The 23,586-nt window shown below is 46.3% G+C and overlaps 3 protein-coding genes and 1 long non-coding RNA gene across 4 annotated transcripts in view; 1 reads left to right on the top strand and 3 right to left on the bottom strand.

Annotated features, from left to right (window-relative positions):
• chsy1 (chondroitin sulfate synthase 1) overlaps positions 1 to 7,817 on the bottom strand; it is a 33,584-nt gene extending 25,767 nt beyond the window's left edge. Inside the window, exons 1-2 of the mRNA XM_040164490.2 lie at positions 5,102 to 7,817; positions 1,777 to 2,272 (exon numbers count right to left, since the gene is read on the bottom strand). Coding sequence (XP_040020424.1) covers positions 1,777 to 2,272; positions 5,102 to 5,412 — 807 coding nt within the window. The 5' untranslated portion in view covers positions 5,413 to 7,817. The remainder of the gene's footprint in view (positions 1 to 1,776; positions 2,273 to 5,101) is intronic.
• Positions 7,818 to 10,025: 2,208 nt separating this feature from the next.
• On the bottom strand, positions 10,026 to 15,071 carry selenos (selenoprotein S). Its single transcript, XM_040203043.2, has 6 exons — positions 14,758 to 15,071; positions 14,406 to 14,537; positions 12,452 to 12,558; positions 12,289 to 12,378; positions 11,590 to 11,662; positions 10,026 to 10,586 (listed from the first exon to the last, which is right to left on the bottom strand). The coding sequence occupies exons 1-6, from the start codon at positions 14,843 to 14,845 to the stop codon at positions 10,507 to 10,509; spliced, it is 570 nt and encodes a 189-aa protein (XP_040058977.1). The 5' UTR covers positions 14,846 to 15,071; the 3' UTR covers positions 10,026 to 10,506.
• LOC144385328 (uncharacterized) lies at positions 12,012 to 12,533 on the top strand. The gene is made up of 2 exons (XR_013451562.1): positions 12,012 to 12,252; positions 12,430 to 12,533. It is a non-coding gene; the product is annotated as an uncharacterized LOC144385328 (long non-coding RNA).
• A 361-nt stretch (positions 15,072 to 15,432) lies between the features above and the next one.
• snrpa1 (small nuclear ribonucleoprotein polypeptide A') lies at positions 15,433 to 23,010 on the bottom strand. Its single transcript, XM_040203029.2, has 9 exons — positions 22,746 to 23,010; positions 21,640 to 21,787; positions 21,088 to 21,166; positions 20,799 to 20,845; positions 20,424 to 20,526; positions 20,111 to 20,190; positions 19,603 to 19,678; positions 16,646 to 16,739; positions 15,433 to 15,960 (listed from the first exon to the last, which is right to left on the bottom strand). Exons 1-9 carry the CDS (start codon positions 22,825 to 22,827, stop codon positions 15,785 to 15,787), a joined length of 885 nt encoding a protein of 294 aa, XP_040058963.1. The 5' UTR covers positions 22,828 to 23,010; the 3' UTR covers positions 15,433 to 15,784.
• Positions 23,011 to 23,586: the final 576 nt, after the last annotated feature.

Below are 23,586 nucleotides of genomic sequence, written 5' to 3'. Positions count from 1 at the left end.
ACTCTACTTGGAGTGATCGTTTGTGACCAGTGTGTATTAGTGCAGAAGTTCTGTGTACTTATACTATATGTGCTGGATTAACTTTATGGACCAAGTCACTACTCCACAGCATGCCAAACACCAACGGCTCAAAGAAGCATGCAGATGTCAAATCAAAGCAAATATAAAGCCTTCTATTGGAACTTGAGGGACGTGAGCAGGATGAAAGAAGTCATTTTTCCGGGCGAGTGTGTATCAGAAGGAGCCCACTCACACTAATGAAGGTTTCAGTGGCCTATAAAGTCTCCCAAAGAGCACGTGTCCTGCAAGCCTGTGTCCTGCTGCTGCAGCCACACATTCATGCCTGCGCTTCATGCTGCAGAGCTTCATGCTGCAGAGCTGGAATTCGGGCTAATTCACCCCTCTGGCCTTGCAGCTCCAGTTTATTTTAGAATAGTGAGAGTAAACATGGTGGGGCATACTTTTAGAAAGAAGCACACAGAGTGGACAATATAACAGACTCACTCCAGGCTGCTGCAAGCAACAACAGAGCAGACACATGCACACAGGTGCAGACATACCACCATCATATTCATAACGATAATGGCATAATAACAACGCTGGGTGCTCAGAGACAGGAAACGAAGGGGGCTTTTTAGGATCAGTTGGAAGAGCGTGTTGAGGCAGTGCTCAGGAGCGTGGGTGGCTCACTTCCTGGGCCTTTGTCGACCGTGAGAACGTCGGTCTGCTCATTAAGTAATGGACGAGGACAAAATGTCATGTCATGATCATCCTGACCAACCCAACCTGGCTTCATGAGATCATCCTGATAATCACGGTGCTCTGAACTCTTTAAAAGCATTTATACCCCCCGCCCCCCTTCAGAGAACACCTTTTTTAGTGACTGTCTGAAATAAAACACATGGGGATTTCCTGCATGTGAGTTTCCCTCTCTTCTCGACAGGTGTGCAGGTCGGGCAGAGGCCCAGGGAGATGGGGGGGGACATTTGGTTTCAGTAATGAAATAGATTGAGACTGAGGGGGCATTTGGGGCCCCTCAGTAACACAGACCGCAGGTCACAGCGGTCTGTGGGGGTGAAACACAGCGCGATCAATAACACTGAACACACACCTCCGCTTATCTCATTCAGACACTTCAGGTTTGTGTCTCCACCGCGTCCTGACATGTAGGGACACTCACTGCGCCCCCGCAGGGACGCCACGCTGTCTGCTTGGCGTCAGAGCTGAAGTGCAGAGAGTGTGAAGCACTTCCCCCTTTGGAACAAACATGCACATTGATTGATGTGGATAGCGTGTTTGCGTGAAACTATTGTGTGGCTGATTTATGGGCCAGCAATCAAACCACTTGAAAGATAATGTCCGTGAGTGTTCCACGATCCACTCTACACGACACAGTGCTGTGTAAACATCACACGCAAGTGAAGGTAGGACACGGCGACTGGACCAGCCAATGGAATGCTATTCTGGGAGCTCGGGTCAAGTGCCGGCCCACAGGACACCTCAGACGCAAGGATCCGGGTCAGCGGACAGGAGTAAATCACATGGACATTTGTCATAAACAAATCCATCCAGCAGCTGATTGGCCGATCAGCTTCTGATCTCCGGTGTTTTGTATGCCACGCGTACAGCGCACCAACATGCGCCCCCACCTCGCCGTCTGCTGTGCGGTGTACAAATCAACACTTCTATGTGGGGGTCCTTGCCTCTTGAATCTAGAGGGATTCGGAGCAACTGACAGCAAAGAAGGGGACAAGGGGACAAATGAAAGCAGCTCACCTCATAGGACCAGACACACTGGACCCCAGCAAACCTCCTGACACACCGGCCCACCTCCACGTCCTCATGGGTGGTGTACATCTCCTGCAGACACTCTCGGATGTGGGGCACCATCCTCTTGAGGACCTCGCGGCTCATGATGACCCCGGGCCCCCCCATGCAGAAGTTCTCCCCGGGCTCCAGGGCCAGTTTCCCCAGCTCGTCCCTGGCTCCCATGCCGGTCTGCCCCAGGAAAATGGCTTCGCTGCTGTTGAGGCTGCGCAGGAAGCCCTCCAGCCTCTCACTCTTGATGTAGACATCGTCATCGGCCCTCATGAACCACTCGTACTTGTCCAGGTAATGGTCGTGCATGTACTTGAGCATCATGAAGGACTTCTTCTGCGGCGGATACGAGTCATCCACATTCCTCAGGGCCACTATGGGAATCGGTATGGAGGTGTCGGAGCCCTCGCTGGAGAAGAACTCCACGCGACCTGGAACGGTCTGTGCCCATGTCCTGTAAACACACAGAGCCGTGTCATCAGCGGAGACGCTACCACCGTTTATTAAATGAAATCGTTTAGTCGTGTACATGACTAAATCTCTGCTCCTGTAGGAAGCGTAACAGCTGGACTGCGATCTGGGGATGTGGTCCTATGCACACTGTCTGTCTGTCTGTGTATACAGATGTGGTCCACATGTGCAGTCGGTGGCTTTAACGTGCGTCAGGGCGACCGCATGGTCTCACCGTGTGAACACTGATGTGATTGTCCAACAAATCTACACTGCATGGATGTGGAATGTGTGAAAGCTTCAAACCTATTTTCTCTTCACGTCCAGACAGTAAACGAGTCGATGCCCGTTGTCATGACAGCAGAATGTAATCAGAACTGGACTGTGTCATTTAACAGCTATAGAATATGCTAATATAAAAGACATGTGTTGTTTACATTCACTATGATCATTTTGGGGGAGTGGCTCTTCAATAGAAGTAACTGTAAAGTAAATAAATAGTCTATGAAATATCAAACAACAGTTTAGCATGTTTCTGTGTGAATTAAGTACTTTACTTGATTATTTTATAATTTAATTAAGAACTTTAACATTGAATTAAGCATTTGTTAAACACAGCAAAAATGGTTACATGAGATTCAAACAATAACATAATCTTTAAAATAATAGTTTGATAGTCCCTCAAAGTATTTCTGACGCCAATGGAATCGTCCGCTGGCCTGAAGGCTCTTTTGGTACCCGGGTGCTCAGAAACCCGTCAGGGTCCGTGCTCGTGTTCTGGTTCACTTGCTGTGTGTGACAGGACTTCCATGACAACAACGATAGGACAACACCCTAAATAGGTTCATCACACACGCGCCTTTATTCTCGATTCCAGCAGCGCATACAAAGATGTCTTCTTATTGGCCGCCTGTGTGCGGCACGACACAGCCCTCTCCTGACGGACAGACAGCTTGTGTAGCAGCATCTGCTGTAACTAATGTGTGTTTGTGCTTCTTCACAGAGAGATCTCTTATCTACAAAGCAGAAGTAAAGCAGCTGTGTGGCTAAAGGGATAGCATGAAGTCCATGCAGACAACCTGCCATTATATTCAATGAATCGGTGTTATCTGCTTACACAGCTGTTTGACACCCGGCTGTGTGTGTGTGTGTGTGTGTGTGTGTGTGTGTGTGTGTGTTTTGAGCGTATTAACCGTACAAGTGTCCATGTTGGTGATCAGGGTCCCGTGTGAGAACGACTTGGGTTCAGCCTGGTGAATGCATATCGGATTGTAGAAACACACAGACGACCTCACATGTTGAATTAAAGAGGCGGTTTCTCCTTCCACCCGCTGTTGGAACAGGACAATGACGCCAGTGAAATGTAAGATGTGAAATATTTGTAACAGTTCCTATTAGACAGTGTGGGAAGTTCTCCGTGATTAAGCTACGAGGCTTTGTGGCGTGGAGGGGGAGAACGGTGACGCTGTCCTGTGACATGTAAACGGCCCTGACAGTCATATGTGCTGGTCCCTCTACTAAAGACGCAGGGAGACCTGAGAAGCAACACATTCTTCTTTTTAGTTTTTATACATTTCATTAATAGGAGTCAAAATGTTATAGTAATCTAGTAGTAAATTAAGGGGATAGAAGACAGGGGGATCTTTACATTGCCTGTAAGATGAATGCAAAAACAAACCTAGAGGAAATGTCGATTATTGATCAGCAAGATAATGTTCAAACTAATAGCACATCTATGACCTGTGCAGTGGGAATAATCCTTCAAAGTTAAACATTGGGCTACAGAGGAGCTCCACCAGTCACATGGTTGGTGTTCCAGTGAGGAGGTAAGTGTCTATTCAACGTTCACCAGGGAGGCGTTTACTGACCGCTTTTATGTCGGAGAACAAAACGCTAAACTCTATTCAGCTTGTGAGAACTACGGGGTTTTTTGAGGCATTTAGCCAAGAAACAATTCAAATAGGTCACTGATGTTGAAAACCTGAAATGTAAATATGCTGACTAATGTGTGGCTGTGTTTCAATGCACTCAATATGACCTTTATGTCTGCTGTTGAGAAAGAGCGACAGGTTTCCTCCCCCCTCCATGATCATTCAGCTATGGCCTCAATTGATAAGCATTCATTTCTGGGGAGACACCTCCGCACATCTGCTGGTCCAAGCTGTGCTTTGATTGGACTTCTTATTTCTAGGGCTTGAACGTAGACCCAGACATTGGGGTTTTGTAGCCCATTGGGGTTCGGTCTTGATACTTGGAGCCCCGGGTGAATTTATTCTGTATTCTTCATTAACTGGGCCTCCCATAGTTCTCTGGGAGACCAACGCAACCTTCAAGTCATTTGAAAAGAAACCTTGACAACATTGTGGGCTGATAAAACAAGACACGGGCAGGCTCCTGTGAGATGGTGTCATTTAGATTTTACGATATTTAAAAGGCTAAATGGTGCAGCGCAAGTACCCATTGATGGATGCATTTCTAACCGAAAGACACAGAATCCGTCCGGATGAAGTTTGGAGGACTGCGTCTAAAATGATGACGCAGACGTGCCACATGTTGTTCACATCGTGTGGCTTCAACACGACACCCAAACGTGGCCGGTGCGGACCCAGTGGACCTGTATCGTCACCCCGTAGAGCTCCGTGCGGGGAAACAGGTGGGGGAACTAGCACGCAGTACCCGCTGTGTTACCGACAGAAAGGAGCCCGCGCCCCGGCGACTAACGGGCACGGCGGGTAGAAACCGGGCCGGCTGCGACCCGGTGAGCTCCGTCGCTGGGACCGTTAGTCTGGGTGGGGGGGGGGACATGAGCACACGTCTCAGACACGTCACGTACCTGTGCGCCGCCACGGCTCGGTTGTTCAGGTACTTCTGAGCAGTCATGACACCGACGAACAGGAAGTTGTTGGACCCGGGCCCAGGCTTCTCGGTCGCCGGTGAACCGTTATCATGCAGCGGCCATAGTACGCCGTTGTATTCCGTTCGGTGACCCCCGTTCAGCCCGCAGCCGGCGGGGTTCGCCTTTCGCTTGTGCCCGGCTTTCTTCAGCTCCGTCGCCTTGGGCAGGATGAGCCTGGAAGCCAGCGTGAAGCCGACCACCAGCCCCAACAGAACACTAAACCAGGCTCTTCGGCTTCGACCTGCCATTCCCCAAAACGTCCCCAGCTCCCCGTGTATCCTCGCGGTACCCGTTAAAAACAGCAACACGGTAACGGGAAAACGAATAACTGTCCATAAACCAAAAAGGAGAACGGTCGGGCGCCTCACACACACTCTCTCATAGTAGAAAAGCCCTTTCCCTTCAGCTGCCTACGTAGCATCACAGCAGTCTCCTTGAAGCCGCCACCTGAACCGTCCTCTGCCGCCGCTTCCTCTGCTCGTCCAGCGGTCGCTCCTTCGCGACCATCGGGACACCTCAACGCCGATCGGCTTGTTGCTTTGCCTTGAGCAGCGGCCACATTCTCACCATAATCCTGCCTGTGGAAGAATGTCCGCCTGTCGAGATCGTTGATGGCGAAGGGGAGAGGGGGGGGGGGGGGTTAACCAGGCAGTGGTTTGACCCAACGGCTTTCCGTAGAAACGCTGTGACTGGCTGGCTTGTTGCATCTCTTTGGGTGGGAGGGGCCGGAAGTTCGTTTCTCCATTCTGCAATCGCGGCTCAGTTTTTTTTTATTTCCTTATTGTCCGTTAGGTCACGTACAATGGACACAATTACATGATATGTTGTATTGTAAAGGTGTTCGCTACTTTATAAGCCAGATTACGCAACGAACACATATTTAAACAGTAGGCCCCTGTTTCAATGTGTTTATGAGGAGTTATGTTGTATAACACTTCTTGGTTTGGCGAATGACTCGATAGACTACAGTACCCATGAGCCTCAGCCGCCGTTGCCATGGAGATTAATCCAGCATGAGGTGCGGAGGCGAATTCAAAACTCGTCGCTATATCTGTTTTTAAAAACAAAAAATACCCCAGAGAATAGCTTCAACCTGACTACTGCTTCCTACGCTCTATAAGTTCGAGACTGTTGATTTAAAGCTGGCAGAAATGCCCTCTGGGAATTGTAGTTCCATTGACGTTCCCCAATTTGATTGAACGATGAAGCGCTCAACTTTTACATGAAAATCCCCCAAAACGTGGTCAATAAACCCGTCTGTGACCTTCAGTTGCTCTCAAATTGCTTTTAGAGTCAAACGACTGAAACAACTATGATAATATTAGTTATATGTCTCAGTTATTTACTGCCTAAATAATGATTGTGACACCAGAATACTGTATATAATAGTCACCAACAACTTCTCCACGTAGCAGCACTTTGAAAGCAGCAGAAAAATGAGCCTGCATTAATAATCCAGGCTCATGTTTTTGCTCACAAGTAATGTCAATTTCAGTGTGAAGATGGAACAGAAAAACATATGTTATAGTCACCTGTGTCGTATTTTCAGTTTTTGTAAGGTTTTAGAGGTGAAGAGTTGTTTGTTGTTATATATTTGTTTTGTTATAGCAGACCTACGTTTGTTCTTCATAAGAAAACCTCCCCAAAAGGTATTTCTAGCAGAACAGCCACAAGGCAGCTGCCTGGCCTGCAGCTCCTCCACGTGGTCGGTGCCGTGGTCTACAGTAGTTTTGTGTGGGTTCTCTTTCCACAGAAGTTAAATGTATTAAGGTCCTGGAAAAACCTCGTCGCTTGTACATATATAAGGGATTGCACATCTAACAGTCCTTCCTGTCCACACGGCCGAAGGGCTTGAATTTGAATGACAGGGGGGGGGGGCATTTCATTATTACGTAATGAAATGTAATTGATCAAACACTGCATCATTCATTTATTCAATCTGACACTATTCTTAAAAACATTTTTAAATGAAGGCCATCCCTATATCGATGAAATATGTTAGTGTCAAACATTGACGCCCGAAAGCACACAGAAGCATGAAGCAAACCAAACACGTGGTTCACAACAAATACTCAATTTCTTCCTTTTTGAGTAACCTCTTCCAAAAGCAAGTGACAAGCTGCATTTTCCTTCTGAGGCCCTGTGTGGTGTTCATGGGACCTGCTGCTACCAGAGCAGCAGCTTTCCATTAAGACTGTGAGGAGACGAAGCTGCATCTACTTTCCCTTTAACCTCTTAAATAATTGTCAGAGAAAAGCCATAGTGCTTCACGGTAGCTCTGCTGTGTTTGGGTGCTGTGGACGCACAGTTCAGTCAACAAAATCCGATCTGAGTCTCTTCTGACCATTTTGCTACACGGCATCAGAACCTACAACGTGTTTCCTTGCCAAGTAAGAGAGTCCGTGTGGTTGCCAGAGACCGGCGCTGTGTACTCTCTGAGATGGTTGTCACGTGTAGAGCTACTAATCCAGTTTGGTCTGGCATCCAGTCAGGCAGCCTCAGAGGCTTTGTGAATGACTCTTCTTCTTTGGTTGTAAATGTGTAATTTGTCACAATCTGCTGTTACCATCAGTGTGAGCTCCTGGGGTCCGTTTCATGAAGCGGGTTTAGTGGAAACTCAGTTTGTTAACCCTGAGATGAGGGAAACTCTGGCTTGTCTGTTTCACAAAGGGAGGTTACTAAAGCTTAGGGTCAGTCACCATGGTAACTGAGCCTGTCAACGTCACCTGGTTTTCTTTCGTCTTTCACAGGCTCCTCCCTCTGACAGCAGCCCAGCCAATCACACATCGGCTTTCATTTCCTCATTCATTCAAGTACTCTGCATCAGGTGTATTTTAGCGCAGTTTCCACATATGAATAAAATAAGATCTCTGTTACGTTATAGACTAGTGTTTTCTTGAACATGTCACGTCCTTTTCTGGATTTTCTTCACAGTCCATCAAATATGTACATGACCGTACCGTCCTCTTCATCGCTTCATCTCTTCGGCTTTGGCACCGAGCTCCTGTTGCATCTTCGTGCGAGCTGCTTCCATGGCTTCTTGTCTTCTTGCCACCAATGCTGCATGCTTATTCCCCACAGTAGAATTCATGACAATTAGCCTCCACAACTGAGCAATGTGCACTCCTAGCTAACAGTAGTTAACTAGTTAACTCCTAGCTAACAACTAATGGAAAGAATATGAATCAACAGGTTTGGGATGGCTGGTTGGAATAAAAACTCCCCATGGACTCTTTCACAGGCATTCTAACAAACAGAGTAAACAATGTAATTTTCCCAGTGGAAATGAGTAAAAACGTATGGATTATGATTAGTGTGTACAGCTGTCGCCAAACGTTTTGAGAATGACACATTTATTGGTTTTCACAAAGTTTGTTGCTTCAGTGTTCTTAGATATTTTTGTAAGATGTTACTATGGTATACTGAAGTATAATTACAGGCATTTTAATAAGTGTCAAAATATTTTATTGACAATTACATAGAGTTTATGCAAAGATTCAACATTTGTAGCGTTGACCCTTCTTTTTCAAGACCTCTGCAATTTGCCCTGGCATGCTGTCAATTAACTTCTGGGCCACATCCTGACTGATGGCAGCCCATTCCTGCATAATCAATGCTTGTCAGACTTTGTGGGTTTTTGTTTGTCCACCCGCCTCTTGAGGATTGACCACAAATTCTCAATGGGATTACGGTCTACAGAGTTTCCTGACCATGGACCCAAAAGTTCGGTGTTTTGTTCCCTGAGCCACTTAGTTATCACTCTAGCCTTATGGCAAGGTGCCCCATCATGCTGGAAAAGGCAAAAGGCATCAGAGAAAATGACTTTACCCCAGTCCTCAGCAGTCCAATCCCTGTACCTTTTGCAGAATATCAGTCTGTCCTTGATATTTTTCCTGGAGAGAAGTGGCTTCCTTGCTGCCCCTCTTGACACCAGGCCATCCTCCAAAAGTCGTTGCCTCACTTTTGCACTTGTGCAGATGCACTCACACCTGCCTGCTGCCACTCCTGAGCAAGCTCTGCACTGGTGGTGCCCCGATCCCTCAGCTGGATCAACTTTAGGAGACGATCCTGGCGCTTGCTGGACTTTCTTGGGCGACCTGAAGCCTTCGTCACAACAATTGAACCACATTTCTTGAAGTTCTTGATGATCCGATAAATAGTAGATTTAGGTGCAATCTTACCATCAGCAATATCCTTGGCTGTGAAGCCTTATTTGTGCAAAGCAATGATTACTGCACGTGTTTCAAAGGCAGCAGACTGAAAATGAATATTTGTGCCATTCTCAAAACTTTTGGCCACGGCTGTACATTAAATATTAACTGACAACTCTACATTGGAACTTGGAAACACCGTTTGTCTGTCTTTTGCTGCATTACATAACATTGGTGCTCACCTACCATGCTGTGAATGGATGGGGTCCAGCTTACATCCAGGACATGGTCAAACCCTACATCCCGACCCGCACTCTCCGCTCTGCATGTGATAAACTGCTTGTTCCTCCCTCACTGAGAGCAAAACACTCGACTAGATCACCACTCTTTGCTGTCCTGCTCCGAAATGGTGGAACGAGCTCTCTGAAGACATCAGGACCGCAGAGAGCCTTCACATCTTCCGTCGCAAACTAAAGACACACCTCTTCAGACTCTACCTTGACTAAAGACTAACAAATTGTAGCACTTAAATTGTACTTGTCACTCATCTATAGCAAATTGTAAATTGGCTTATTTGAAGGGGGGGGGGGGGGGCTGAAGTCTATCCCAGCTAACTTCGGGCGAGAGGCGGGGTTCACCGTGGACTGGTCGGCAGTTTGTTAAACCTGCACTGTGCATGATGGACTTTCACAGCAGGACAAACACAAATATAACGTGGTCAAATCTTTATTGCCTAAAAATGTGCAGTATAGAGTATAGAAACAGCATTGTTACATCGCCATAGATCAACCTGTTCACTATGCTAGCTATATCAGAATGTTCTATTTATTTAGTAATGAACTTAACAAACATCCAGCAGCAGTAACTTTAGGAACATGAAATCTAAACTATGCTGGTACCAAAATATAGAAGAAAAAAACACACTGACTTTGAAATTCATCAGCCAAACCTGCTGGTTCCATACCGATTACAGGAAGGGCGTCATTACAAGCTTTCAATTCCAAAATGCATTAGCAGATAATGAGGAGCACAGTATCTGATGGTGAAAAAAGCCGAAGGACCAGAGAGTAAAAACACAAATCAAACACATCAAAAGAAAACATCGTCAGCTTGGTTCAGTCAGTCAGTGTGCACATCAGGATGTCAGAGGGCAAAGGTCAAACAGACCAACGTCTCCAACCTCCTTTACCCTCACCCTCCAGATGAGGGTCCTCTCCTGCCAGGTCTCCAGGAGCAGGAGCTTCCCCCCTGTCCCGTCAGGGGGTTGTAGTCTGAAACACACACATTAGGAATATAGAATAGAGCTACTCATCGTGAGTGTGCGGAGGACACGGCCTCGGGACTCGCACAAAAAACAGACATATACACACATCTGAGGAGGACGGCTCATTTACATGAAGTCTGACTGGAGCGACGAAGACTCGGATCAATCTGTAGTGTCAGATCAAATTATGAGTCTGCTGGTGGTTTTATGTCCCGCCTCCTGCATGAGCTCTGACTGGGAGCATCAACCATTTTACAGCAAGTGGGAACACAAGCAACACATTCGTGGGGATACAAGATTGTTGATAAAAGTGAGTTTTACATGCAGACGTCAGCGTCTTGGTGGGTAAACCGCTGTATCAACTGAACATGTGGTTTCGTTTGTTAGAGGCCTGGGAGATAAGTGATGAATGAGAACAGTGCGTTTGTTTCAAGAGGAAGCCAGACCTCATGCGATGGCCTCAATGAGTGCTTGTGTGTGTGTGTGTATCGTGGCTTTAGTGTGGGTTTTCTAGGTAAGGGTTATTCTTTCACAGAGTTTGTGTTTTACTTGAGAGCTGCTGTGGAACTGTAGATGAAAATGAGCGCCATGCGGAGTCTGCTACACTACGCAGTATGGGACCGTTTGTGTTCTGTTGTACATAACTCATTGCACAACGAACAAGCTGAGCTATGATCTATGAAAAAAAACGAGATAGCAATGATCAAATGTCCACTTTTTAGATACAGCGCGTGCTACCGATGGAGGTTCCATTGAGAGACAGCATAATGTGTTCATAATCTGTGCAATAAACGTATTGTTTGAAAGTCAATTGTGATGTTGTCATGTGTATAAATGTAATCTTGTAAAATGTAGTTTTGGTAAAACTTTTTATTCAAGTTGGGAAACATTTATTTCTGAATGTTGTTTCTTTACGCAAAATAATGGATGACTTGAACAAAGTAAATGGGTATCATTTTAGATTTCTGATGGTTTAAAATGATATTTGCATGAGCATTTGAAGGACGTACCTGCACTGCGAAGCGGCTTCTTGTCCGACTTCGGTTTCAGCGCTGTTGTTGACGAGCTGGCCTCTTCGGCGGTCTGCAGTGAAAAGCGTCCGTCAGACATTACAGTGATGGACTCCGTTAACAGCCCTCAGAGTCTTTGATCAAGAGTCGCATGGCAATTATACAAACACACACAAGTGGTGTCAGAGACTCGGAGGGGTAGCAGATTCTAAACCTGCTGACCCCAGACACGGGAACATTGTACGGCCATGTCAGTCTACGTTTCATTGGGTTTAAAATTAGAGCTGCTACTAAAGACTACAAAAGAGAACTACAAGTACATTGTTTTTATTATAAAGAAGTCTAGTCTTCCGACCAAACAAATAGCTATCAAACTACTATTGACAGTAGCTAATATGTACACATCATCGTCACAGGTACGGGAGCAACGTGGGGTAAATGTCCCCGAGGACCCATGGTAACGAAGCTGGGGATCAAACCGCCAATCCTCGGATTTAAGGACCAAGGGAACATGTGTCTAAAGGGACACACGGCTGAAGGGCACAGCTAGCTAACAGTATTTAGCTCCCACCAAGATGCTAATGCGATGCAAAACCATGGCGGCTACAACGGCTCAGTCATCTCCCAGCCGTGCGTCCCCCCCAGCCGCCGCTACTTCCTACGGTGGGTTTAATTATTATTATTGCATAATTCACTCACCGGAGAAGATCTAGTGGTTGCTTTGTAACTTTTTCCTTGTTGCATGCTCTCCCATATCTCGATTTTCTGCCTCCTCTTCTGTTCTTCTTGCTGTTTACAGAATACATCACACTCAGTTGGTCTGACATCTCTTTTTGACAGATTCCTTTTGGGCCTACTGCACCTGTCTTTGTTTCTCTCTGAAGATTTCGGCTTTGGCATCGAGCTCCTGTTGCATCTTCATGCGAGCTGCTTCCATGGCTTCTTGTCTTCTTGCCACCAATGCTGCATCTTCATTCCCCACAGTAGAAATCATGACAATTAGCCTCCACAACTGAGCAATGTGCAGCATAGCAGCAGCTAACAAATAATGGACAGAATATGAATCAACAGGTTTGGGATGGCTGGTTGGAATAAAAACTCCCCTTGGACTCCTGGTTGAGTGACCACTTGTACCTGATCATTAAAGTCACATTGAAAGTACAAGTCTTTTGCTGTTTTGTTATTTAACACCAGCTACACCTTGTGATCTCCTCTCTGCCTTCTCTCTTCTGGGGAGTTACTCGGAACGTTGTCTGGCTGATTGGATCCCACACCGAGCATTGAAGACAAGTGGAACCACGGCATTGGATTGTCTTATTAATGTTGCATAACAGTTGCACCATTTGACATGATGGTCACATGAATAACTACATTTTCAAACCCACTATTATAATACTTAAAAGTATCACTATAAATACCTCCAAATGGTCGAGCCTCCGTGATCAACATACACTGATGTGCTTTCATGTTAAACTGTATATGACCTAATGTATGACAATGTGAAGAGACCTTTGTATGGATTTACAGAAGAGAACGATAAATATTAAAAGAGGCAGTTTATTCAGTATATTTGACTTTTTGGTGACTCAATGAGAAACTCAAACACTTGAAACGCAGCAGGTAAATGAAGGAGTGACGCAGCAGGTAACTAACAGAGGGAGTGACGCAGCAGGTAACCGAGGGAGTGACGCAGCCGGTAACCGAGGGAGTGACGCAGCCGGTAACCGAGGGAGTGACGCAGCAGGTAACCGAGGGAGTGACACAGCAGGTAACCGAGGGAGTGACGCAGCAGGTAAATGAAGGAGTGACGCAGCTGGTAACCAAGGGAGTGACGCAGCAGGTAACCGAGGGAGTGACGCAGCAGGTAACCGAGGGAGTGACGCAGCAGGTAAATGAAGGAGTGACGCAGCAGGTAACCGAGGGAGTGACGCAGCAGGTAACCGAGGGAGTGACGCAGCAGGTAACCGAGGGAGTGACTCAGCTGGTAACCGAGGGAGTGACGCAGCTGGTAACCAAGGGAGTGACTCAGCTGGTAACCGAGGGAGTGACGCAGCTGGTAACCGAGGGAGTGACGCAGCAGGTAACTAACAGAGGGAGTGACGCAGCTGGTAACCGAGGGAGTGACGCAGCTGGTAACCGAGGGAGTGACTCAGCTGGTAACCGAGGGAGTGACGCAGCTGGTAACCGAGGGAGTGACTCAGCTGGTAACCGAGGGAGTGACGCAGCTGGTAACCGAGGGAGTGACGCAGCTGGTAACCGAGGGAGTGACTCAGCTGGTAACCGAGGGAGTGACGCAGCTGGTAACCGAGGGAGTGACGCAGCAGGTAACCGAGGGAGTGACGCAGCAGGTAACCGAGGGAGTGACTCAGCTGGTAACGGAGGGAGTGACGCAGCTGGTAACCAAGGGAGTGACTCAGCTGGTAACCGAGGGAGTGACGCAGCTGGTAACCGAGGGAGTGACGCAGCAGGTAACTAACAGAGGGAGTGACGCAGCTGGTAACCGAGGGAGTGACTCAGCTGGTAACCGAGGGAGTGACGCAGCTGGTAACCGAGGGAGTGACGCAGCTGGTAACCAAGGGAGTGACGCAGCAGGTAACTAACAGAGGGAGTGACGCAGCAGGTAACCGAGGGAGTGACGCAGCTGGTAACCAAGGGAGTGAAGCAGCAGGTAACCGAGGGAGTGACGCAGCTGGTAACCAAGGGAGTGAAGCAGCAGGTAACCGAGGGAGTGACGCAGCTGGTAACCAAGGGAGTGACTCAGCTGGTAACTAACAGAGGGAGTGACGCAGCAGGTACTGGGAGGTGCTGGTGCTGACCTTGCAGTGATGGTTGGGTGGAGCTGCTGGAGCTCTGGCTGGATCTCCTCTTGCTCAGGTGCTGGATGAGCAGGTAAAGGAGGGCGGTCACAGCCAGCAGGTACCATCCGTACTGGGACAGGAGCTCCCCGACTGTGGGCCGCACCATGCGACCGTTATTTACCACACATTTATAACCAGACCACACTAATCTGATAATAGTTGTGCATTCATAAATAAAAGGAGGACTCTTGGCGGCAACATATTTACCCACAAATACGTAACATAGTTATCGTTAGAGAGGCACGTAAACTGGACAGGTGTCAGTATGACTGCATGTATTAACAAGGCAATAGCGGCTGTTAGCTGGTACCCGTCAGGCTCACGGAGCTCAGGTCCTGGTTGGTGAGGGGCGCCGTCTCCACACCGTCATGGACATCTGTGATCTCCACGTCCTCCATCGGAGACAAAGACACGGCTACCTCAACAAGCTTTTCTCTTTTTCTCCCGGGTCGCTGAGCTGGCTTCTACCGAAACGCTATCGGCTCCGGAGTTACACGTCGTGCTAGGAACTATTTCCTGTGTCAACCATTTTCGCTACGTCGGCTGACGTAGTGACGCAGGACGCCGTCAGGGTGACGTGTCTGCGTCGTGATGCAATTTAGGAGCGCAGGAACCCAGGAAACTGTTCAAGCGACGTCACAGGCGGTATATATTTTCCTCCCATGACTCATTTGACAACGTAGTATGTTGAGCTGCATAGATTTAATATTTCATTTCACTTTCCTTAAACAGTGATCGCTTATGGTGACTTATAACCAGCTTGTAGTAATTATAACAGGATCGTAATCAATTATATTGTATCTGAAATATATTGTCACTAAAATAAAGTCAGCAAGCGACAGGCAAGGTATCCCGGTACTTGACCATGTATGACTGCTATGACTATTAAGCCATCATTTATTACAATACAGATAATACCAATTACTTATGCATTCAACTTTTCAAAGCAACATTAGTAATATTGACTGATTGCACAAACCAAAGCTTGAAGCGAATACTTTAATTTTCATGACAAAATAGAAATTGGCCTTTAAGTCGACAGTAAAGTTCTGTTAAGAGTCCATATAAAAATGAAAAAGAACACGACAAACTGAATGATGCTTTTGGTTGCATAAGATCCAGTGATCCATGAATCACACCCCACATAAATCTGTAAAAGTAGGGGAGCTTTCTGCATTTGATTCTCACCTCAATCTCTATGTCTATACATTTGTGGACCCATAAACAGTTTAAAAGAATCTGGACAGAGAAACATTAGAAAACAGTTTAATGTATGGTAAAAAAAAAATGTCCAACTTAAGAACTACATAAGAAATTCAACAAATATCACCAGGTATTCAGGAGCCATTAATATGCGGCTCTGGTTCCATGTCTTCATCCGCTTCTTGATCGTCCTCGTTCATCTCCTCTCCAGAAGCTCCAGCCATATGTGCAGTGTTACCATCTTCCTCCTCCTCCTCCTCCTCTTCTTCTTCTTCTACCCCCCCCTCCTCCTCCATCATCCCAGATGGATCTGATTTACAAAATAACATTCATCAATCCATGAATCTTACAATAAGGTTACCAAAAGAAAATCTAATTCAGATTAGGGTAAAGCTGCAAGTAGGTTTTATTATGCTTCATGTGTTTTCGATCTGTGTCTGCGCGTGTCTGTCGACGGCTAATTTGTCATAATTCTGGACCTATCAGCATAACATCTGTGCTGATTTATGACAAACGACCCGTCGTGGTCGGTCTATTTGCACGTTTGGAGGAGCTGTTAAGTGATTTGCCGAAGGTCCATGATAATAAAAAAGGTACATTTTTTAAATGATAACTTTATCATGATTTGGTCACGCTACTTTAATAACACTAGTTTGAAGCAGAGGTTATAGTTAAGAGTAAATCTGTAACGGCAGGTCAGAATTATAAAAGAAAGACACAGCAATAGCAACTATTCACAGTAGTAATATCGTATTCTAAAAATGGTCCCTCTAGCTTTCAGACAACTTTAAACGGGAGGAAATTGCATTTGCTGGGGGCTCGCTAGGCGGTCACCTAGTGGTCATCGATCGTTTTTGGACAATGATGCTGCTCCACGGCACAGAGGAAGATAGATCACGCAATATTGCTGCCACACCACACAAAAGAGGAAACCTGGAGAAATGTACTTGTATACGTCAAAAGGGGACTTCATGTTCCACAGTATTTAGACTGACCTGGTCTCTGATCTCGTCCTGGGATCTGACCAGCTTGCAGCATCCCTTTCAACCGCTCCACCTCTGCCAACGATGAAGCATTAGCAATGGCAATCTGAAAAGTAAATGCTCAAGTCAGCAGATGAACTATTACAAAGACTTCCAGGGATCATTTTACAGGAAACGAGCAAGAGATGGGCGCTTTCCTCTGAGTGATTGAATAAAGTCATCAATGGTGTTTCTTCCACCCGGTGAGATATTCATTTTATGCTAAGCCCACTGGAACATGGATTCAAGGGAAATTATGATGGATTTAGAGTGAAATATGACAAAAGGTGTGAATCAAGTATCCGTTCAAGCCATTACCCGCTTACCACTCCAGTCAACTTGGCCTCAAACGTCTGTCCAAGGCAAACCCAAAGATAACAAAGCTGTTCTTGAACCATTTGGATCAACATGCACGGTTCTAGGGCCTCATTTGTAAAACCTTGCGTAGGATTTGCACCAAGAGTGGTGTACGGATGAAACGTAGGACGTGCGTACGCACAGAAATATTCAGACTTACAAAAACGTGCGCACGCACGTCCCACGCAGTTTTCCCTTAATAAATCACAATCACTTCTAAATGCAGCGCAGCTTTTGCGGCTTCATGTCACGCCCATAGATAGTCTGTGGAACGCCCACAAATTAATATTCATCGGTTGCGAAACACTGAGAGGAAAACGAAGAAACGTAACCTCACTCAGTGTGAAGTGGAAATGATCATTGGGAGGTGAAAAGGAGAAGTCAAATGCTTTTTGGAGGGCACAGTATGGACATCACTAATGCCAAAAAGGCACTTGAGTGGCAAAAGGTTGCAGAGCAACGCTGCAGCCTCACAACCTCGGACCGGCCGAAATGAAGAAAAAATGGTCTGACATCAAAGTGGATGCAAAAAAGCGTTTAGCGCCATCGCCAAGGTGTGTCTGCCCCGAGTGGGAAAGGGGACACCGGAGCCGTCCCCTCTTGATGAGAGACTGCCGGCAATGATTGGGGATCAGGGTCGGGGCCAACATCGGCGTCAGGGGGTCGAGGCACGTTTGGAAGCTGTGCCACATCATGTAGCACAGCACATGCCAGCACGATGTTTCACACCTTTCAGGAGTAAACAATAACCTCCCTCCAGTGCAGTCGAGGCAGCGCCATCTGCCCTTAGACAGGCCGATGGTGCGCTGCACTACAGCGCCATCTGCCCTTAGACAGGCCGATGGTGCGCTGCACTACAGCGCCATCTGCCCTTAGACAGGCCGATGGTGCGCTGCACTACAGCGCCATCTGCCCTTAGACAGGCCGATGGTGCGCTGCACTACAGCGCCATCTGCCCTTAGACAGGCCGATGGTGCGCTGCACTACAGCGCCATCTGCCCTTAGACAGGCCGATGGTGCGCTGCACTACAGCGCCATCTGCCCTTAGACAGGCCGATGGTGCGCTGCACTACAGCGCCATCTGCCCTTAGACAGGCCGATGGTGCGCTGCACTACAGCGCCATCTGCCCTTAAACAGGCCGATGGTGCGCTGCACTACAGCGCCAATCCTTCCATGTGCCACATCTTCTAAGAGCGCAAGATCAGCCATCAGCGTCATTACGCATTGTGACGGCATCATGGCATTTTATTCCATTTAATTGCATCTGACAAGCAACAGCTGTGTTTTGAGGATGAATTGCATAACATGCCAATATTATTGCAGAACATATTTCACTTTTCTTTTTGAAAATGTGTTAATTTGTATCTGTTTGTGTTATTTATGAGAGGCAGTATTGGCATTTCTTTTACAACAGTCTAGTTTTACACACTTTCACACACGTTTGCGTGTTTCTTGCATTTGCCGATGGTTCTCATTTCACCCGTTTTTGTGCGTACAGGTGGGTCCGAGCTTGCCTGAAGGACCGCACATTTTTCCGTCAAGTTTGCTTTTTATAAATACCAATTATTGCGTAGAGAGCGGCGTACGCCTTTTGTGCGTATGCAACGTTTATAAACGAGGCCCCCGGTCTTCAGTGTAATAACTACTGGCATGGAGTAATCGGTTCAAATAAGTTTGAAGACACTGAAGTAAAATATCTTTTTGCAAACGGATCCCTGCAGCAGAGACCAATTAGGTGGAAAACACAAATGGGATCACGGCACGAAGCCTAACCCAATTCTAAGGGGATGTTTCCAAAAAAAGGCCGTTTGGAGGCTCCGAAGAAGCCGCGTTAACCATTGTCCTACTTAGGCTACTTGTCTTAAGTTGGGGCTCTAATGGAAGGCGATAAAGGTGTTATAAAGGTCCTTCTTGACACAGAATAAGGAAAGGGGCGTGTCCTTTCATTCAATGCAGACTTATTGGCTATAAACCAGATGGGTCAGAACATGCCAGCTCGCATTGGTTCAAAGAAGGTGTCAATCAGAAGGTCAGCCTATAGATACCCTTTTGATGCAAAGATAGTAGCATTATTTACCTTAGAATGACAGGAAATACATAATCTGTTGTCTAAATGGCACTGGTTTTAATGAGGGGATGTTCAACAATAGGCAGTGTGTGTGGCATGATGTGGATACACTAGTACAGAGGGGGAATAGTAATAATTATGGGAGTAATTAAAGTGTTCACTGAAATAGAAACATACTTCAAAAGACTAATCTTCCTAAATGACTGTACACAACCTCAGTGACCATACGTCGTGCACAAACGACAGCCGCACTGTAAAAGATAAGACAAGGTACCACGGCCCTCTAATGTAGCCATAGAACATATTACCGTCTGATAATGCTCTTTGGCAGTCTCAACAGACGTAAAACGTGCAGCGCCTCCCGAGAAGACGCCAAAGGTCGTGGGAATGATGGTGAATGAACCTTGAGATGCAGCATCTCATGTCAGACTTTTTGTTAAATGCCAAAAATACAATATCACATTCCCAACGATTCAAGAGCAGCTGTGAAAACACACGACCAACCTTGATCGCTTCGACATCTGCTTGTGACGGGCCCGTCCTCTTCTTCTCCAGCTGTGCTGCCGCCCCCGGCGTGAAGCTGAAAGGAAGAAGCCTCATTTAGACAACACAGCGACACGATGGCTTCTCAGTCCTCAGTGTAGTGATCTCATGTATAGTATCTTTTCTTGGGTCAGTAAACTGATACATTGTCCACAGACAGCAGTCCTGAGCAACACTGTGGGGAACGGTTCTGACTGTAGGTTTGATGGCCCACTTATAGATTATGACCATCGCCATGGAAGCTGTGCGCTTGCTCCCGATTGAAACGGGGCGGTTGATCTTTTGGTGCCGATCCCACAGTTAAGGATTTTCTGCATTTTAAAATGATGATTAAATCAGGAATTTTGTCATGAATGATTGCATGCGTTAAAGGAAGACAACGTCTGGATTTTTTGACGGTGAACCAGTCGAATCAGCCCGTGTCCAGTGATCCTGAGGAGCTGCTGTCCAACACAGACTTTCATCTTACGTTTTCGTTCGCTTGGCAATATCCTTTGCAAGTTGAGCCCCCCGTTTGCCCTTGAACATTTTCTCTGCCTCCTGGCGTTCCTATGACAATATCACACGGTTAAAGTAAACTCTTATAAAGTAGACAGAGCTTCACCCGAGGGGGGCAAAGCTAGAAAATGTACAGTTCACCAGGATAGACGAGTTCAACACATGTTAATATCCACAGTGAAAGTTTATACCGTTTCCGACTCTCACCCCACGTCTGGCCACGAACTAGTGTCCCCCAGGTTCACACCCCCGTAGTGCACAGCATGCCTGATCCACGTACTTACCTTGAGCTTTACCTTCTGGAAGTCGAGCACACGGATCTGTGGCATTTTGTTGATGACATACAGCCTGTAATGCTTCTTGTTCGTAACTGGATTCCTTAACAAGCTGGAAATTCAGTGATTACAAACAGGTATGACCATAATTCATTGGGGCACAACAACCGTTTTTCTTTTTGTGATGCAGAGATGGATTATTTTTGTGGTGGGGAAATCGTAACATAAAAAAAAAACTAAAACTTGGCAAAAAACAATTCAGCATATGTTGAAATACAGTTATTGTTCACCATTGAACTGAAGTTGGTACTAAGAATCACGCTGTTTCACTGATAGCAACTACCAAATATATGGTTGCAAATACATTCACATATTAAATCATACCTGAGAAGAGTCAATGTCTTCACTGTTGCCAGAGGATCCAAGTCACCCTGCACATGAAAACAATATTGATTCAGAAAAACAAACTATATCGGAATATAAATATCCAGGTCAAAAAAAGAGGAAACTAAATACATTTAAAAATGACCTGAAATTACCAGAGAAACAGCTCAACACCTGTGAAGTGTAACAATGAATCCTCCCTTTGTCGAGGGCCGCAGCGAGACATGAGCAGTCAACCAGTCTGTACTCTCAAAATGAACACCACATTCAGATAGCGCTCTTTACTTACCAGCTCCTGAATGTTGTTGTTGGTGAGAACAAGTTCGGTGAGCGCCGACAGGGAGTGCTCCAGATTCTCTCCTATGCGACTGCAGAAACATTTCATCAAGTTACAAGCAGACCGCGATGCACTGGCTGGTCAATGGTGACCAGTTCAAACAAAGGCCGCACTTTAGTGGTTTGGACCGTCTCACATACAGCATGTACTACATGTGTGCTGATGAAAAGAAAATACAGCAAGGCAGCTGAGAGCTACAAAGTCACGTTGAACCCATTTGTTAACGGGCCATTTATGCTCCCATTACTGTATCCAGTCACACCAGAAGCCTTGTTGTCGTCAACACAAGTTGAGAGCCTGTCAACGCTCCACATGCACAGACCGACAACCAAAGAGGACGTGGTTAGCCCCTTTTGTCCCTATGGACAGTACCACACAGCTGACTGGACCTAATTACAGTAAAGGTCATTAGAAAGGTTAAAGCAATGCCTTGAAGTGACTAGAGAAAAAATGCTTTGAATTGGAACATATTCTGAAACTTTACAGCACGCAGCATTAACTCACCAAATCCTGTTGTTGTTCATTAGCAATGTTTTCAGCCTTCTGAGCAGAGGAAAGCCGTCCAGTTTTCGGATTTCATTATCAGAGAAGTCAATGGCGTCAAACTGGTCCAGAGTGGCGCCAAGATTTTCAAGCACTGGAATTTTATAAGCTGCAGGGTGTAAAAATACAAAACATTAAAAGTTGAGGATGTATGATGTACTCTAGTCCATTTTAGTTAGACCAATCCAAAGCCGGTGTGATGACCATAGGATGACACGTTGAACACCACGCGCCGATAGTACAACAGCATTTATGGTTTCAGATGACAACACAAACGGTTCTTTTCCAGTGCAAACAGAAGATCCATACAATGTTACGAATAAAACCGGTCAGGCAGTTCATTGGCACAGGGAAAGAATCAGCTACGCCATGAAAAGATGCAATACTTGCCGTTCAAACTACAATCAACACCGTGTTTGTTTTTAGCTTTCCCCAACAGCAAACTAAATATTATCAACCAGGTGGAAGTGCCAGGATGTGCCTTCGAGGAGCCATCCTGACCCCCCACCTGGAAGTGGCATTAACATGATCCTCGAAATGTGGTTAATGAAAAAGCAATGGATTATTCTGTGTGTGTTCTATGATACAAAACTGATTTGTACGTTCTTGCAGCAGAACGCGATTTACAGCGTCTGTTTACGCACTCAATGTGTGAGCTCCCGCGAGAAGAACGCAAATCTCGCAAGACCAACCGCGATCCCTGTTAATGAACTGTGGTTTAAGTTAGTTAAAGGCCGCCAGTACTGCGTTGCTGATAATAGACAGAAAATGTGTTTCCCGGGAGGTCGCTTGTGTTCGGAGCAGAGTTGTATTCGCCTTACGGCCGAGCCGCTGGCCTGTACTCTGGCGCGCAAAGCGTCAGCGGGGGCGCCGTAGTTACCACATGTCGTAAATAGTCATTTGACCGGTTGTAACCTTTATTAACCCGCAGAGGCGCGTTGCTGCTTATCCCGCAGTACAAACACGGCTCCCGTTTTGTGTCACGGTGCGCTGCGTGAGGCCCGCACGAAGCCCGAGCAAGCTAACGTTAGCTAACGTGATACTCTTATGAAGTAAGTTGAACTAACCTCGTAGATCCAACTCTCTGTCCCTCACCGGGTTAGTATACTGAGCCGCTTGCTCAATCAGCTCCGCAGATAATTTCACCATGTTGATGCCGCTAACAGACGTCACAACCAACTAGCTTCTCATCAAAACGTCCTCTTAAACCGTGCGACGCTGCAAGCACGCTGTTGCCCGGAACAAAGGCGATTGCCGGGCAGTGCTGATAAAAGCAGCTTCATAGCGCTGCAGCGCCCCCAGGCGGATGGAGGACAATGTTTGTAAGCACACATCACACACACGGGGGCAGAGTTTCTCACTTCGGTGGGGATTCACATTGAATTCATCTTTGAATTGCCCTTCACATCAAAACTAAATAACTTGTTGAGAACTTTTAAGGGTATTTTAATTCGATGCTTCTTTCTACCTAATACTGTACTTTTTACTTCACAACTTTAATATGACATGTATAGTTTAGATTATATATATATATATATATATATATATATATATATATATATATATATATATGAATGAACTGGTACCCAGCTTAAGAGAGCTCCTGTGGGAAGCTGAATGTGTGTGTTACGGACTGAAAGATTCTTCTTCTCCATCAATGTTTCCGTTCGCTACAAAATGTTGGATTCATGTTTATGTGTATTTAAAGACAATAAATACAATTTTGATTCTGAAGACATTTCGATTTGTCTTATCAACCAAAACTTCCCCCCGGGCACCAGGACCTCAGGGAGGCTACTTGTTTTCTCACTCTGCCAGGTAACTTATAAGAACATTCTTTAGGAGAGGTGGCATCTCCGCCCAGTCGGATGAGACGGAGAAGCAGGGGACTGATGGGGATGTCGGTGT

The sequence above is a fragment of the Gasterosteus aculeatus genome, chromosome 12, assembly GCF_964276395.1.
Source record: "Gasterosteus aculeatus chromosome 12, fGasAcu3.hap1.1, whole genome shotgun sequence".
In the NCBI taxonomy this organism is placed as follows: Eukaryota; Metazoa; Chordata; class Actinopteri; order Perciformes; family Gasterosteidae; genus Gasterosteus; species Gasterosteus aculeatus.
This window is presented reverse-complemented; position numbering and strand designations above follow the sequence as displayed.